This window comes from Scyliorhinus torazame, chromosome 19 (genome assembly GCF_047496885.1).
Source record: "Scyliorhinus torazame isolate Kashiwa2021f chromosome 19, sScyTor2.1, whole genome shotgun sequence".
Taxonomy (NCBI): Eukaryota; Metazoa; Chordata; class Chondrichthyes; order Carcharhiniformes; family Scyliorhinidae; genus Scyliorhinus; species Scyliorhinus torazame.
Genome location: NC_092725.1, coordinates 77,576,241 through 77,594,971, shown reverse-complemented (window position 1 = coordinate 77,594,971; position 18,731 = coordinate 77,576,241). Strand labels below are relative to the sequence as shown.

Here is an 18,731-nt window from a genome sequence, read left to right as displayed (position 1 = left end):
TTTTAAAAAACGGTCATTATTATTTATATTGTTTTAAAGTTGTAAAAAGGGGAAAATCCTGTACTGTTCTTGTTTGACCGAAAAAAATTTGAATAAAATATATATTTTTTAAAAAACATAAATGAGACAACCAATTGCAATGTCTCTTACTTAACAGCGTGGACAACACAGCGAGGTAGGCCTTGAAGCATCGAAGCCAGTGCGAAAAAATTTCTCTCGCCTCCCCGGCCTACGGATCGAGTTCCAGTCTGTCAGGTTTGAGGGCTGATTCCATAGTTGTATGTAAGCTGATTAAATTGATGCGACCATCAATTCACTCAAAGACACGTGGAGAAGTAAACCGTGGTTTCAATCAGCTTAGAACAGTGCCTGCCTGCGACTGGTACAATACTGGGAACTGCCTGCAGATCAGCTGCTCTTTATACTTCCTCTTAAGGGGAGGAGCCATGGACGGAGCCCGTACATGCCTCAACATATCCCCTTGTGGGTGAAGCCACACAATGGCCCCTAGTTAACCACAGGGTTAACAACATAACACAACAGCAGAACATGATACAAATGCACTGGTGAATTATTAGCACTATACATTCACCACAGTAGTATTGTAGGTTCGGTAAAGCCAAGCCACCTTTGATTTTCCTTCTTTGCAGTGTCGGTTTGGGAATTCTCGGGTTCTTACCCCCCTCCATACAAGCGCCATGGTTAGACCGTCTACATTTTGGAAAAAGGCCTTGGGGATGAACCTAATACCATCGGTATGGATCTAAACAGGAAGAGGAACCTCGGCAGCACGTTCATCTTGATCATCTGTACTATTCCTGCCACGGAGAGTGTGAGTGAGCCCCACCTCTGTAGGTCCTTTTTTACTTCCTCCACCAGGCTTGTCAGGTTCCACTTGTGGATCTGTGTCCAGTATCTGGCTATCTGGATTCCCAGGTAATGGAATCTGTTCTGGGCCGTTTTAAACGGGATCCCCTCCAGCTCTGGCCCTCCCCCAATTGTGTTCACTGTGAATACCTCACTTTTGCCCAGGTTATGTTTGTAGCCGGAAAAGTTTCTAAACTCTTTCAGGATCTACAGTATTGCCTTCAGTCCCTCCTGTGGCTTTGAGACATAAAGGAGCAGGTCATCCGCATAGAGTGAAGCTCTATGCTCTCTGTCTCCTCTCCTGATGCCTTCCAGCTTTTCGCTCTCCGTAGGGCTATCACCAGGGGTTGGATCGCTAGCGCGAACAAGCGGGCAGCGAGAATTCCCAATTGACAGCGGGCAGTCCTGCCTTGTTCCTCTCTGCAGCTGGAAGAATTCAGAGCTGGTGGTGTTAGTTTGAAAGCTCGCCTTGGGTGCGTTGTACAGGAGTCTCACCCAGGCAGTGAATCCTGCTCTTAGCACAAACCGTTCCAGTACCTTGAGGAGGTACATCTACTCGACTCTGTCAAAAGTCTCTTCTGCGTCCAGGGGGGACAATGGGGGGTGTCATTATTACGTTCAACAGCCGCCTGATGTTCACAGTGAGTTGCCTACTCTTGACAAAGCCCGTTTGATCCTCTGCGACCACCTCCGTCCGGTATGCAGCCCTCCAGCCTTTTGGCCAGGACCTTTGCGGGTATTTTCGCATCAACATTCAACAGAGAAATGTGTCTATATGATCCGCATTCCGCCGAGTCTTTATCCTTTTTAGGTATAAGTGAGATTGTGGCCTGCGCAAGCATGGGTGGCAGAATGCCCCTTGCCAGCGAGTCCACGAACATGTCCCTTCGGTGTGTGGCTGGCGCAAATGTTTTGTAGAAGTCCGCCGGGAATCCCACGGGCCCCGGTGGATTCCCCGCCTGCATGGAGCTAATGCTCTCCATGATTTCTCCCAGATCTATTGGTGCTCCCAGCGCCCCCCCCGTCGGTCTACCCCCACAACTGGTAGTTCCAGTCCATGAATGAACTGTTTCAATCCCGCCTTCCCGTCGGGAGGCTCGGAAGTGTACAATTCTTGGTAGAAGGTCTCAAATGCCAGATTGGCCTCTTTTGGCTCTGTCCCAGTCTGCCTCTGCTATTCTTTACCTGTGCTCTTTCCCTCCTGACTGCCTGCTTTCTCAGCTGGTGAGCCAATAGTCGGCCAGCCTTGTCTCCGTGTTCGTAGAAGGTCCCCCGTGTCTGGCGGAGTTGGTACACTGCTTTCCTGGTGGAGAGCAGGTTAAAGTCCATTTGTAGCTTTTTCCTCTTTGCCAGCAGCTCTACGGTCGGGGCCTCGGAGTACTTTCTGCCAACTTCCAGAATGGAGTCCACTAGCTGCTGCCTGGCCATCCTCTGTTCCCTATCTCTGCTAGCCTTGTAGGCTATGACCTCTCCTCTAATCACGGCCTTCAGTGCCTCCCAAAACGTGGAGGGCGAGACCTTTCCGTTTTGGTTGTTACTAATGTAATCGCCTACGGCCCGCAATGTTTTTTGGCAAAAGGCCTGGTCGGCCAGGAGGTCCGTGTCCAGCCTCCATGTGGGGCGCTGAGCACGGCCCGTCTCCAACCTCACGTCCAGGTAATGTGGAGCGTGGTCAGAGATAATGATCGTGGAGTATTCCGTTCCCGTGATCCCTGGAAGCACCGATTTCCCCACTGCAAAGTCGATACGGGTGTATACCTTGTGCACTTGTGAGAAGCATGAAAATTATTTTTCTCCTGGGTGTAGGAACCTCTCTGGGTCCATCGCCCCATAATTGCTCCCAGTTCCCGAGCCATGCCAGCCTTTCTCCCTGTTCTGGGGTTTGATTGGTCGATCAGTGGGTGCTGCACGCAGTTAAAGTCCACCCCCCCCATAATCAGTCAGTGTGTGTCAATGTCGAGGGTCTCCGCCATGGTCTTTTAAAATGAATTCTGTGTCGTCCCAGTTGGGAGCTATCGCCCCTCCCCCCCCCCCCTTTACCAGTACCACCGGTGCCCCTCCCAGGTCACTGCTGACCACGACATACCGTCCCCCTGGTTCCGTAACTGTCTTCGTTTCTGTAAACCCCGTCCTCTTGTTAATCAGTATGGCTATTCCCCCAGCCCTCGTCTGGTAACATGAATGGTACGTCTGTCCTACCCAGCTCTTCCTTACCAGCAGTCGGTCCTTCTCCCTCAGGTGCGTCTCTTGCATGCAGATTATGTCGGCCTTTAGGCTTAAGTGGATCTTTTCAGCGGGCCGTTGAGTCCCCTTACGTTCCAGGTAACAATCCTGGTGGGGGGGTTTCTGACCCCCAGGTCCTGCGGGATCACCCATACTTACCTGTGATGCACCCCTGCACTCCAGGGGTTCCCTTTGTTAGGGGGCCATCCAAAATGGCCGAGGTCGCTGCTCTCACCATGTGGTCAGACCCCTGTGCACCAACCGGGGTTTCCCTTTGTCCAGGGGGCACCCAACATGGCAGCCAACTATGTGTACGCCAAAAGGATGCACCCCTGCACTCCAGGGCCTCCCTCTGCCCAGGGGCTTTCCCGAGTGGCTATTTGCGGCGCTATCATGGTTCCTCACCTTTCTCCATGCCTGCCGAGGCCTGTGCCGTTTCTTGCCCTTATCCTTCCCTTTGTTCCTTGTCTGTCCTGCGCTTTCCCCCCCCGTCCCCTATCGCCCGCCCTTAGCCCTTGCCCCTCCCCTGTATTCTCCCCTCCCTTCTGCCTGGCCATCCCACCTTTTTGGCCAGGCACTCCCTCTCCCTGAGAGGTGCATCGCGGCCTCCCTTGCTTTCTGCCTTGCTTGTTAGCCTTCCTCGCTAGTACGGTGGCTCCCCTCCCAGTGCATGTCTAGCTCTGACCCTGTTTTACCCACCCACTTCCACCCCTTATCTTGCCTCTTGCCTGCTTGTCTTCTACTCGCTCCCCTTGCCCTGCTCCCCCTCATCACATTGAGGGAAGAGATAAGCCCGAAAACGAGGCAGCGTAGTCCTGCGTAAAAAACATATGAACATAGTTCGTATTATTATTGTCTCGGTTTGTGGTCTGTTCTCCGCTCTCCGTTTCTTTCCGCTTCTGCCCCTGCCACTTTCATCGCTGCCGCGATTGCTCTCTCTCTAGGTTGTTTGTTTTAATAAACTCAGCAGCCTCCGCCGGGATGTTGAAGTAAAATTCTTTGCCCTTAAATGTCACCCAGAATCATACCCCACTTTTATAGAGCGCCGATTTCACTCTATTAAACTCAACCCTCTTTTTTGCCACGTCCACCCCAATGTCTTGGGACACCCTTATTCTACGTCCTTCCCACAAACATGATTTCTTCTGGTGGGCCCACCTTAAGATCTTTTCTTGGTCTTAGAACCGGTGCAGCTTCGCGATTATCGCTCTTGGCTGCTCTCCGGTTTCCTCAATAGCTGATGGGGAAGTCTGATACTTCCCAATGGATCGGAATGTCTGGAACATCAATGTGATGAGCATGATGCAAACTTCTCTAGCAGATCCTTCTACAATGCTGATGACAGATGCCCATCATTAACTGACATAATTCAAAGAATTTAGTGACAGTTCTAGAAGTGTCACCTGATTGTCCGGTATTCGAATCACACATTCTTAAGGGTTGGTCCAGCATAACATAATTATAGAAAAGTAAGCATTCACTTTCAAAATCCATCTAATAGAATTTAGTTCAATAGAATACGGTATGTGTACGTGCTCTGACAAGCAGTGCTGTTTACCATGATTTTGCTAAGGAGTTCCTGCTAATTGCTGTCCACACAGCAATGGATCAGATCCACATTTTCCAGTTGTATTATTCATCATTCAGGGAAGTGGAGGAAGTGTAACTCTTTGGGATTGAACAATTGCCAAGGCTTGTCAATTGTGGCAAATATTGAGTACATAATTCATATGTTTTAGAAATAACTTTTAGTCTTAGTAACTGTAAATAAAAAGGGACATCAGATTGAGAATCTAATTAGCATCTCTGAAGTAAATGCGATTCAAACAGGTTTGTAGCTAATTAATAGATAAAAGCCAACATTTGCTCATCTTAAAAGAGATACAAGTTTAAAACATGAACAGTGAATAACCCTTCTCTAAGCATGTAATGGAGTCAGGGAGTCTGGAGTGAGGGCAATTCATCCATTAAAAATCTAAATTATTCATATGAGTGACAGAATAAAATAATTTTGAAGCTAAAATAATTAATTTACATTTTTGTTTGGGGACATCCAAAGGTATGTCACATTGCCATATAGTGATTCAGGGTGGAGTCTTGGTTAGAAGGATCTTTTGTTCAATTTATCTGTTTGTGTTTGCTGACAGTTCAGTTTGGGATAGTGTAGGTTGCAACTCTCCAAGTGGGGAGAGCCAAAGGAAATGTTTATCAGTAGGCCTACATTTAAGCAGAGGAACTATTGACTTTACTGCTCACCATGTGGATTTCAGGTGGGCCCTCAAGCTCAGTTCGGAATTCATTCGCTGTGGTATGGGTCAGTCCCAGCAAAGTTAAATGAACCTTCAAGATTTTGTAAGATAAGCAAAGGCTCTGGAAGGGGAGGTGGGGGTCAGGAAGTAAAACTTTGAACTGAATTTATAGCCGTGATGTGGACTGGCGTTGGACTGGGTGAGCACAGTAAGAAGCCTTACAACACCAGGTTAAGGTCCAACAGGGTTGTTTCGAATCACTAGCTTTCGGAGCACTGCTCCTTCCTCAGGTGAATGAAGAGGTAGGTTCCAGAAACATATATATCGACAAAGTCAAAGATGCAAGACGATACTTTGAATGTGAGTCTTTGCAGGTAATTAAGTTTTTACAGGTCCAAACGGAGCAACTGGAGAGAGGGATAATCATAGGCTAAAGAGGCGTGAATTGTCTCAAGCCAGGACAGTTGGTCGGATTTTGCAAGCCCAGGCCAGATAGTGGTGTGGCGGGGGGGGGATGAATGTAATGCAACATTAATCCAAGGTTCCGATTGAGGCCGTACTCAGGTGTGCGGAACTTGGTTTTAAGTTTCTGCTCAGCGATTCTGCGTTGTCGCGCGTCCTGAAGGCCGCCTTGGAGAACGCTTAGCCCAAGATCAGAGGCTGAATGTCCTTGACTGCTGACGTGTTCCCCGACTGGAAGGGAACATTCCTGCCTGGCGATTGTCACACGATGTCTGTTCATCTTTAAAGTCCGTAAAGACTTAATTACCTGCAAAGACTCACATTCAAAGTATCGTCTTGCATCTTTGACTTTGTCTATATATATGTTTCTGGAACCTACCTCTTCATTCACCTCAGGAAGGAGCAGTGCTCTGAAAGCTAGTGATTTGAAACAAACCTGTTGGACTTTAACCTGGTGTTGTAAGACTTCTTACTGAATTTATAACATAAGTTTTTATAAACTCGTGTTAAGTTAGTGGTGCTTGCTTTGTTTAATTTCCCTTTACATACAATAAAGTTAGTCTTTTGAAATCTTGTGACGCACTTCTGTCAGTTAAATGCTACATGCTTGGATTTCTTTATGTTAATAGTCTCTAACAGCATCATAATATAATTAAAGTTCAGAACCAAATCAGGTCTTTGTGGTAAATTCAGCAAAGCTGAACTACCAAAGTACTCCCTGGTGACTGCTGATTATTAATCAGCCCAGTTAGCTAATGGAAACTGCAACCATAGACATATCAAACTTAAGGTAATCCCAAAGCATTGCATAAAACGGTAGGCCAGTCCAAAGTAGAAAAATAGTGGCATGTTAACCAATGCTATGTAATTTTAGCTGCTCAAGCTCCAACACTGCCTCTGATTAGACTACCAGTCTCAAACCCTCACTCAGTCAAAGATTAGGTAAAAATGGCAATGTTCATATAGGGAGATAATGTACATATTGTTTTCAGCAATTCCATTTTATGCGAGTGGATTTTCAGTGTCTCTGATCGGCATCTGAAACAGTGAAATGTTAGCACATATTTCAGGGGCCCAGTTAACCCCTCACCCCAGGGAAAATTAAATCAATATGTTACACAAAAAAACTAATGAACTAAAATGAAATAGGGTAACATGTTTGAATGAATTTGATTTATATTGGACAAGGATCAAGGTACTGAGACTCCATTTATTGTTTACCTGAGCGCTGGTATTTTGACACATCATCTTGTAGATCTGATCAATTTTCACTGAGACATGCTCAAAGCATTGGTTAAACAAATCATATCTTCTTCTTTTGACATATTCAAAATCCTGTCTGCATATCCTAGCTTTCTTTCTGCTTGATTCAAATGCTAGGAAAAAAAAGATAGTCTAAATGGAAAAAATGAATACAAATTATCTGATTTTTATTATGGTTATTCACAGTTATTTCAAGGCTGAAAAGTGCTAATTCGTCACACTGGGTTTGCTTGTTAACAATTATTTTGCTGCAGCTCAAATATTGCTAGCCCTATGAACTGTAGCATTCAAGTTGTCTGAAAGAAGACTTGCTGGGGGTTCTGCAATATGCTTCAATTTTTGTTGTTCCCCCAAACTTCCCAGTACTTCCAGGTCTCCGAATTCCTTTTCAAAATTATTCACCATTCACTATTACAATACTGCAGGATAAAATTCATGCTGTTCTCCCACCTTGGAGACCTTATTCACTGGTTTGACATCCCAGGGCCTTTATGCAATAATTTCCAGGTCTGGAGACCAAAATGTCACAATTAAACACCAGAAACTGCCCTATCATAAATGCAGAATACTAAAAACAGGAAAAATCCCATTCCGGAATGGGATAAAATAAAATAAATAAAATGCAGATTTTATTTATTCAATCACTATAAATCAATGGCTGTTATAAAATGTGCCTTTCAAGTTACCAATGACTAATTACAATAAACTAAAATTTAATTCCTGTTGAAAACAAATCAGCAATACACCAAGCTCTGCACTTACCATACACTGACTCTTGAAACTTATCCCACACATTTTGCAGTTTTTCAACAGCTCTCAAATTTGGTGCAGCAGTTCTATGTAAAATGGTCTCCTTTTCTTCCAATAATTTATTCAATCTATTCTCCTGTATCTCGATCTCCTTCAGGGATGCGAGGTCCTGGAAAAAAAATCCACGCAAGTTATGTATCAGCGGCGGGAGAGGGAAATCCTGCAGGAATCCCAAAACGTGATTTATGCTGGCGGTATTTCCCGTTCTGATTGTCCCCACCTCCCACCAAAGTCTCCATTTAAATGTAATTATCAGGCCTTTACATCTGATAGTTTCCCTATCCCACTGTTAGACTGTCCATTCACATCGACATGTGAATCATGACAGGTCACCCAGAGGGACTTTTAATCTACCTTACTTAAAGAGGGATATACTTGCATTGGAAGCTGTTCAGAGAACATAATTAAATTGTAGCAGAAGTAGGCCAGTCAGTCCCTTAAGCCTGCACCACCATTCAATAGGATCATGGTTGATCTGATTGTGGCCATACTCCACTTTCCCGACTGCTCACAGAACCCTTGATGTCGGTGTCAATCAAAAGAGCTTTCTAACTGAGCCTTAAATAGATTTCATGACCCCCACCTTCATTGCTTTCTGTGGAACAGAATTCCAACCAATAAAGATCCTCTGAAAGGAATTTCCCTTTAACTCTCATCTTAAACGAGAGACCTCTTATTTTGAAACAGAAACAGGATGTCTATAATTAAATACAAAATGTAATATAAATGAATTACAATTGTGTAGGTCAACTGTGATATATAAGCATAACCACTCATGATTGTGAAAGTTGGTCATAACTTTAGCTCTTACAAGTTATCCAGTCAACTTCACTTGTGAACATCATTTTTCATCTTTCATCTTATCAGAGTGAAAGTTCTATATAAGTATAGGCTGAATAAGAACCAAAACAGTTGTATACTGAAATACCTTACCTTGAGATCTGTCGGTAAACTGCTATAGTCGATTTCAAAAGCAGCTTCCAGTTCAAACACATCTGTTGTGGCTTGGGTACTTTCCTCTTCTGTTAAAGCCTGTAACAACAGTGATTTACTTATTCAACGTTGTTAATATCTCTGAAAATAAACAGTTCTTTCGATTTTTCCTATCTTGTAGGAATTTCTAATACCATAGCAGTACTCTTTAATTTTAAATAACCCTAAACAGAACATGTTGATCATAGCTTCAGTAAGAAACTGCTCAACATATTCTACTAAACACCTATTAATATAACACAATTTTTAAAAACTTCCCTTATTAGGTCTATGCTGAGTGTGATGTTCCATTAGTTTAGCCACGTGTTTCCCGGCAGGAACGCATGGCTAGAAAACACCACCTGTGTTAGATAAGGGGCCTAAACAGGGAACGCTGTTGAAAAACTGCAAAATGTGTGGGATAAGTTTCAAGAGTCAGTGCATATGGTAAGTGCAGAGCTTGGTGTATTGCTGATTTTTTTTCAACATGAATGAAATTTTAGTTTATTGTAATTAGTCACTAGTAACTTGAAAGCCACATTTTATAACAGGGCCATTGATTTATAGTGATTGAATAAATAAAATTGCATTTTTATTCCGTGTTCCGGAATGGGATTCCTCCTGTTTTTGGTATTCTGAATTCTGGTGTTTAATTGTGACGCTTTGGTCTCCAGACCTGGAAATTATTGCATAAAGGCCCTGCGATGCCAAACCAGTGAATAAGGTCTCGAGGGTGGGAGAACAGTATGAATTTTATCCTGCAATATAGGGCTAGCTATATTTAATCTGCAGCAAAATAATTGAAAAATTAGCACTTTTCAGCTTTGAAATAACTGTGAATAATCATAATAAAAATCAGATAGTTTGCATTCATTTTTTTCCATTTAGACTATCTTTATTTTCCCATCAAGCAGAAAGAAAGCTAGGGTATGCAGACAGGATTTTGAATATGTCAAAAGAAGATGTGATTTGTTTAACCAATGCTTTGAGCATGTCTCAGTGAAAATTGAACAGATCTACAAGATGATGTGTCAAAATACCAGCGCTCAGGTAAACAATACTTTTAAAAATGGAGTCTCAGTACCTTGATCCTTGTCCAATATAAATCAAATTCATTTAAAAATGTTACCCTATTGTTTCATTTTAGTTCATTAGTCTTACAAAATCTTAAAGGTAGATTAGAAATGCGGTAGTTATGGGGGACTCCATAATTAGGGCAATAGTTGATGTCTTCTGCAGAAAATAATGAGAATCTCGAAGGCTGTGTTGTCTAGCTGGGGTCAGAGTAAGGGCTATCTCCCAGCAGTTAGAGAGGAACTTGGAATTTGAGAGGTGTAAATCCAGTTTTTATGGTCCAGGTCAGAACAATAGACACAAGTAGGAATAGGAAGGAGGGCCTGCTAAAAGAGTAACAGCAATTAGACGCTAAATTAAAAGTAATAAAAATAATAAAGTTATCATAGTCCCAGATGACTCAGCTGCTTTCCTCTTTGAAGGGGAGAGCTGACTGGTGGTGATTTAACCTGAGGATCTTCACACCTCAGGCGAGGTGCAAGATTGAGAAGGTGGAGCCTTCATGAATAACCTCAGCCTGTACGGGATTTGAACCCGCTCTGTATGCCTCACTCTGCATCATGAACCAGCTGTCCAGCTAACGGAAAAGGTTTTAAACAGGTAAAAAGGGAAGAGAGGGATCCACAATAAATGTAAGCAGCCTAAATGTAAGCAAAACAGGAATGTACATGAAAGAATACAGTAAGGGAGGATATTGCTGACAAGGGAATAAATATAGTTATAGAATGGGAGTTTAAAATGTTTAGAGCATACAATGAGAAAATCTCATTAAAATGAGTTAAAATGTCTGAACAGCAATGCACACAATTTAATGGCTGCGTTGTGATCGGCGCGGATCCGTGCACGTCACCTGTTAAATCGCGCAAGAAGCCGAAATCAGGATCCGCACCGAGAGCTAATCAGTTCACGATGTAACCGGCCTGCTCCCGGGTGGGTTCTGCATCCCATTGGCGCAGCAAGACACCAATTAAGAACAATCTCCATCCCATTAGCAAGATGAAAGCCCAAACCAACAGCCTCCCGGAAACTAACCTGCTCCCCAGCAAGGTCACGCGGGCACTGATTAGCATTCCTATTTAAAAATGGGAAGCTAGTGCAATGGCTGCTAAGGGGAGGAGGTGAATAGCAATTTTCATTCCACGGCATGCAGCCCAGGGGCACTGGAACTGCTGCCCTGATGCTTGGGGTGGGGGGGGTGGGAGTGGCAGAGAGAGGACAACCCCTCAGGTGGGAGAATTGGCCTGATGGCTGGCACCATAGGTTGGGAGTCACCCCTGGGTTGGAGGAAGGGGGGGGGGGGGGCATAGTGCCTGTGGGGCCTCTAATATTGTGCATATGCATAACAGACAACTGCAGCCTTCTGTCCTACCAAACACTTCCAGGTCGGAGCCCTGTCCGTGGTTAGATGCTGAAGGTTACTTGACTCCCTTTGGCTATGAGCAGCCTCTGGCTGCACAGCTAAAGGCTATTGTTAACAACAGACTTCTAGCAATGAACACTAAGAAGGATTTCATGTAAGTTTAAATTTGTCGAAAAGATAATGGGCAGAATTTTTCACATGTCCCCATGGTGTGTTTTGCGGCGCGGAGGGCAGCCCACCCTTGGCCGGCAGCAGGCTATCAACAGGGTTTCCCATGCTATACACCTTCTGCCGCTGGAAAACCCACGACAGGGGTTCGCCGTAGCAAGACTGGATGATCCCGCTGGTGAGAATGGCCAGAACATTCTAGCTAATGCTATGCACACAACACCCCAAAATTTAACCACAATAAAAGACACACACCCTTATGCACACAGAGAGGCACAGAGATATAGTCTATGGAGAAGAAAGCATGCAGCTAAATTATCAACAGAATACAAGAAGCAAGTCACATGGTGAAGTAGTCCTTTAGGGTGCATCCTCGTCTATCGTGGATTTTTTGAGATGAAGGGAAGTAGGAAGTCTCTGGCTTTCCAGATGAGGTTCTATTTTCATAGAATTTACAGTGCAGAAGGAGGCCACTCGGCCCATCGAGTCTGCATCGGCCCTGACAAAGAGCACCCTACTCAAGCCCACGTGTCTACCCCATCCCCATAACCCAGTAACCCCACTTACCCTTTTTGGACACCAAGGGCAATTTAGCATGGCCAGTCCACCTAACCCGCACATCCTTGGATTGTGGGGGGAAACTGGAGCATCCGGAGGAAACCCACGCAGACACGAGGAGAACGTGCAGACTCCACACAGACAGCGACCCAGCTGGGAATCGAACCTGGTACCCTGGAGCTGTGAAGCAACTATGCTAACCACTATGCTACCGTGCTGCCCCCAGGGGCTGTGGCATCCCTGGAGGGCTCAATGGAAAGGGTGGAAAAATGTCTGGAGGCTCAGGGGTCGTAGAGGGTGAACTCTGAACACAGCAATAGAGTGGTGGTACTGGAGGCGGAGATGGGGCTCTTAGAAGACCTTTGCAAGACGTTGAGAGTAAAGGTGGAGGAGCAGAAAAACAGGTTGAGGAGACATTTTTGGAGATGAAAGGAAGGATAGGTGAAGACGAATACCCCTTGCACTGCCTGAGTTGACTGTTAGGCAACGGTCTGTTCTCATTGCTAAAGGAATGGTCCCTCTTGTCCTAATGGTTTCCACTGATCCATTCCACCCTCAGGCTTGGTGTAAGTGAAAATTCAATCTGAAGACAGTTTTGGTCATATTATCTCCAAAATCAATACCTCCATTGTTTGACATCGGTGGCGGCTATGGTGTGAGTGGTTGCACAGGGCAGCTCCTGCTTGAAGGCGTAGAAAGCTCTTTTTACCCAAAATCGGGTGTAACTTCGACGGAAAAGTGTAACTGAAGGTCGGAGAAGAAGTCCCCCCCTGGGAGTGTCATGTCTGCTGGTTACCAAACCTGGCAGAAGGTGAAAGATCTGGCCAAGGAGTTGTAAGAGACCTATGGTGCAGTAGCTAGTAGAATGATGGCGGAGGGGAAGGGTCAGTGCAAATTGGAAGAGTTCCGCTAGTAGAGGGCTCAATGGAAAGGGTGGAAAAATGTCTGGAGGCTCAGGGGTCGTAGAGGGTGAACTCTGAACACAGCAATAGAGTGGTGGCACTGGAGATGGAGCTCTTAGGAGACCGTTGCAAGACGTTGAGAGTAAAGATGGAGGAGCAGAAAAACAGGTCGAGGAGACAGAATCTGCGAATATTTGGCCTGACTGAAGGAGTGGAAGGTGCGAGTGCCATGAGGAACATTTCGAGGATGCTGGCGGGGCTGGTGTAGAGGGGGCATTGGACAAGGCCCTTGAGGTGGACAGAGTGCACAGGTCTCTGAGGCAGAAACCAAGAGCTGGGGAGCCACCACGGGCGGTGATCGTGAGACCCCACAAGTTTGTGGAGAAAGAGAAGATCTTACAGTGGGCCTGGGAGAAGCGGAACTGTGTATGGGATGGGAACAAGGTCCGATTATACCAGAACATTGGAGCTGAACTGGCAAAACGGTGTGCGGGGTTCAACAAGGCCAATATACAACATTGTGGCGGGGGCGGGGGGAGAGAGAGAGAAGGGAGATGTGTGGTAGAGGGGAATGGAGGCGTAAGCCTCCCGATAAGGCTGATAACATGGAACATGCGAGGGCTCAATGGAACTGGTGAAAAGATCTCGGGTCTTTGCGTACCTAAGGAGTTCACCTCCGCGTGAAGGACCAGGTTAGGCTAAGAAAGGGATGGGTGGGACAGGTTTTCCACTCGGGTTTGATTCAAAGTCGCGGGGCGTGGCTATTTTGACGAGGAAGAAAATGGTGTTGGTGAGCAAGAAGAAAGTGAGGGACCCAGGTGGGAGATATGTAATGGTGAGTGGGCTATTAGAGGGGACGCTGGTGGTACTGGTGAACAAATATATATGTGCACCTAACTGGGACGATTTAGGTTTTATGAGGGGGTTGCTAGCAGAGATCCCGGACTTGGCCACTAACCAGATGATTATGGAAGATTTTAATTGTGTCCTAGAGCAGAGGGTAGACAGATCAAGCCACAAATCAATGGGTAGTATACGAATGGCAAAGGAGCTGGGTGGGCTGATGGAAAAAATGGGTATGGTGGACCCGTGGCACTTCAAGAACCCAGGGAGAAGGGAGTATCTTCTTCTCACATGTTTATAAGGTGTTAACAAGAATCAACTTTTTTGTGGTGAGCCGGGAGGTTTTGGTTGGGGTGGAGGGGCAGAGTACGCGGGGATGGTAATCTTGGACCATGCGCCCCATTGGCTGGAGATTCGGCTTAGATTTGGACAGGAGCAGAGGCCCGGGAAGAGGCTCGATTCGGGGTTGTTGGCAGATAGAGTATTTTGCGATAAAGTGCGAGTTGTGATTAAAGATTATGTAGAATTGAACCAAAACGGGGAGGTGTCGGAGGCCATATTTTGGGAAGCACTAAAAGCGGTTGTCCGGGGTGGGGGGGGGGGGATTATCTGTTCGTGCATGTTCTCAGATATAGAAGTCTGAGAACACGCACGAACAGACTCAAAAACAGCTTCTTCCCTGCTGTTGCCAAACTCCTAAATGACCCTCTTATGGACTGACCTCATTAACACTACACCCTGTGTGCTTCATCCGATGCCTGTGCTTATGTAGTTACATTGTATACCTTGTGTTGCCCTATTATGAATTTTCTTTTATTCCCTTTTCTTCCCATATACTTAATGATCTGTTGAGCTGTTCGCAGAAAAATACTTTTCACTGTACCTCGGTACACGTGACAATAAACAAATCCAATCCAATCAAGGCACATGCAGATAGGAAAAGGAGGGATGAATATGAACGGCTAAGGAACAAGATAGTTGAGGTAGATAGGGAGTACTCGAGGGTTTCCACCACAGAGGGATTGGCGAGGAAGAAAAAATTGCAGGGGCAATTCGATAGGTTGACGACGGGGAAGGTGGTAGGACAGCTGCGTAGGGCAAGGGGGGTGCAGTATGAATAGGGGGAGAAGGCTAGTTGAATGTTAGCGCTTCAGCTACAAAGGCATGCCGCGGCCATGAAATATTGAAGATATGGACTGGGACAGGGGATGTGATGTCGGAGCTGGGGAAGATAAATGAGGAGTTTAGGGATTATTATAAAGAGCTGTATATGGCGGACCCGTGGTGGTGGGGGGGGGGGGGGGTGAAAAGGGGGACCTGGGACGCTTTTTAGACAAACTGGAGTTTCCATAGTTGGAGGAAGTGAAGAGGCAGGCACTAGAGGAGCCCTTGGGGCTGAGGGCGGTATTGGACAATACAAGGGGTATGAAGTCGGGGAATGCTCTGAATCTAAATGGTTACCCGGCGGAATTTTATGAGGAGTTTGTGATGGACCTGGTACCACATCTCTTGGGGGCGTTTAATGAGACATTGGAGAAGGGACAACCAGATAGAATTACGCAGGCAACAATCACATTAATACCAAAGATGGGCAAAGACCCGTTGGAATGTGGGTCCTCTCGGCCCATATCGCTGTTAAATACAGATATGAAAGTGCTGGCTAAGTTGGTCGTGGGAAGGATGTGTCCCGGGGATGGTTGCGGAGGACCGGGCATGTTTCATAAAGGGCAGGCAGCTTTCTACTAATACAAGGAGGCTGTTAAATGTGGTCATGACCCCGTTGAGAGCTCAAGTACCGGAGGTAGTGGTGTCCATGGATGCGGAGAAGGCATTTAACCGGGTGGAGTAGCGGTACCTGTTTGAAGCCCTGGGAAGGTTTGGGTTTAGGCCAAAGTTTGTGTCATGGGTGCGCCTGTTATATGTGGCACCGAAGGAGAGTGTGCGGACCAATGACATGGGCTCACAAAACTTTGAACTGCACAGTGGAACAAGGCAGGGGTGCCCACTGTCTCTTGTTGTTTGCGCTAGCAATAGAGCCTCTGGCAATGGCTCTTAGTGGGTCGACAGAGGGGCAAGGGATTATGAGGGGACAAAGGGAGCACAGGGTGTTGCTATATGTGGACGGCCTACTACTGTATGATTCGGACCCGCTGGAGAGCATGGAGAGGGTCATGGGCCTGTTGGAGTAGTTTGGGCCGTCCTCGGGATATAAGCTAATGGTAGGGAAAAGTGAAATGTTCCAGGTGAATGAGTTGGGTCAACCGAGCCAACCCAGTGAGGTTGCCATTCAAGGTGGCCAGGGTCAGGTTTAGATACCTGGGGATTCAGGTGGTGAGGGAATGGGCAATGCTACATGCATGGAATCTAATAAAGCTGGTGGAGGATGTTAGGGGGGATCTGTAGAGGTGGGACTCATTGCACCTGACTGGCAGGTAGGATCCAACTGGTGAAGATGAACATTCTGCTGAGGTTCCAGTTCATATTCCAGACGCTTCAGACCTTTGTACCGAAGACCTACTTTCGAAAACTGGATATAATTATCTCAGACTTTGTATGGGCAGGGAAGATGCCAAGAGTTAAGAGGACACTATTACAGAGACAGAAGCAGAAGGGAGAGTTGCCATTGCCGAACTTGCTACACTATTACTGGGTGGCGAACGTGGAGAAGGTGAGGCTGTGGTGGGAAGGAGAGGAGGCTGAATGGGTTAGGATGGAGGAAGAGTTCTGTAGGGGGTCCAGCTTGAGGGCTATGGTGATGGCAGCATTGCCAATGGTGCCAAGGAAGTATGTGGAAAGCCCGGTGGTACAGTCCACAGTAAAGGTATGGAACCAGCTGAGGAGGCATTTCAGGATAGAAGGGATGTCAGTACTGGCGCCGCGTAATGGAGAATCCCACTGGCGGGCGGGGCAGAAATGTGGTCCGGCAGGGCGGAGAATCCAGCCCATTATGTCCAGGAAGTGGAGAGAAGTAGGGCTGGCTAAGGTGAGGGATCTGTACCTGGAAGAGGGGTTTGCCAGTATAGAGGGACTGAAGGAGAGGCAGAGCTACCGAGGGGAAGTTAATTTAGGTACCTGCAGGTAAGGGACTTTGCACGGAAGATTTGGAAAGAGTTCCCCAGGTTGGAGTGATTGCTGCTTCCGGATGTGGAAGGGGAACGGAGGATCAGAGATATATATGAATGGCTGGGAGAGCAGAGTGGTTAAGATTAAAGACAAGTGGGAGAGGGAGCTGGGATCGGAGGTAAACTGAGGAGTATAGAATGAGGCGCTACGAAAGGTAAATGCGACCTCCTCGTGCGCAAGGATAAGCCTATACAGTTCAAGGTTATACACAATGTACACATGACTCGGGAAAGAATGAGTGGGTTCTTCCAGGGAATTGCAGACATGTGAGAGAAGTGTAGGCGGGACCAGTGAATCACGCACATGTGTTCTGGGGCTGCGAAAAGTTGGAGAAATTCTGGGGGGGAGTGATTGTGGCGCTAACAAGGATAGTGGGGGAGGAGGTTGAGCCGGACCCTTTGGTGGCGATATATGGGATATCGGAGAAGCCAGAGCTGATGGAGGGGAGGAAGACCGACGTTGTAACCTCCGCCACTCTGATTGCCCGGCCAAGAATTCTGTTGGAATGGCGGTCAGCAATGCCGCCGGGGGTGGCAGCCTGGCTGGGACTTGTATGATTTTCTTCAGTTGGAAAAGGTCAAGTATGAATTAAGGGGTTCAGCGGAGGGCTTCGAGGCAAGGTGGAGGTTGTTCGTCGCCGTGTTTAAGGAGCTGTTCGTCGCGGGGTGGGGGGGGTGGGATGAAAAAGGGAAACATTTGTATAAACTGTACAGTTGTGTGTTGGGGGGGTTTGCTACCCGAATTGTTTATGTTTTGTAACCTTTTATATAAGTTTGGAATAAAATTAATTTTAAAAACTACCTCCATTGCTCACATAACTGATTCTAAGTGGTTTTCATGGTTCACACCTACATATGATGAACTGGTTTCTGCATAACTCTCTTATACTCAGTCAATGAGTGGTGTAAATTTACAATTGGCTTTGCACTGTGTATCAAGGGAGGACATTCCACCAACAGTAATTTTCTCTTTACGCGCTTTCCAGAAGCATGTGAAGACATGGGGCGAAATTCTCCGTTATCGGCGGAAACTCCGCCGATCGGCGCAAAAAACGGCGCAAATCCCACTTGCGTCACGTCATAAAAATGGGCCGATAGTCTGCGGCCCGAAATGGGCTAGCAGCGACGTAACGGGATCCGCGCTTGCGCAGTGGTTCACGCCGTGCAGCGTCATACGCGCTGCACGGCGTGACGGCTCATAAGGCCGCGCAGCTCCCCCCCACCCGACCGGAACAGCCGACCGCAACACCCGACTTGATGGCTGGCCGTCGCTCAGCCCCGAGGTTCGAGTCACGCGATCTGGAGGCGCTCCTGGATGCGGTGGAGCAGAGGAGGGACGCCCTGTATCCCGGGCACGGCCGCAGAGTTGCCCCTCGCCACAGCCGGCGTCTGTGGAGGGAGGTGGCAGAGGCCGTCACCGCTGTGGCCCTAACACCACGGACAGGCACCCAGTGCCACAAGAAGGTGAACGACCTCGTCAGAGCAGGCAGGGTGAGCCTCCCATATCCCCCATATCCCTCCTCCCCATATCCCCCCTCCCCCATATCCCCCCTCCCCCATATCCCCCCTCCCCATATCCCCCCTCCCACATATCCACCCTCCCCCATATCCCCCATATCCCCCCTCCCCCATATCCCCCCCTCCCCATATCCCCCCTCCCCCATATTCCCCCTCCACCATATCCCCCATATTCCCCCCTCCCCATATGCCCCATATCCCCCCTCCCCCATATCCCCCCTCCCCCATATCCCCCCCTCCCCCATATCCCCAAGTGAATCCAGCCCTAACCTTAACCTCTGCAATGCACGCGCAACCGATGGCGTGCATTCATATACCTGCCTAACACTGTTGCCTTTTA

General features: G+C 47.1%; 1 protein-coding gene across 1 annotated transcript in view; it reads right to left on the bottom strand.

The window, feature by feature from the left end:
• LOC140396240 (structural maintenance of chromosomes protein 1B-like) overlaps positions 1 to 18,731 on the bottom strand; it is a 367,818-nt gene that overhangs the window by 62,063 nt on the left and 287,024 nt on the right. The window contains exons 19-21 of the mRNA XM_072484572.1: positions 8,808 to 8,906; positions 7,827 to 7,983; positions 7,023 to 7,177 (exon numbers count right to left, since the gene is read on the bottom strand). Coding sequence (XP_072340673.1) covers positions 7,023 to 7,177; positions 7,827 to 7,983; positions 8,808 to 8,906 — 411 coding nt within the window. The remainder of the gene's footprint in view (positions 1 to 7,022; positions 7,178 to 7,826; positions 7,984 to 8,807; positions 8,907 to 18,731) is intronic.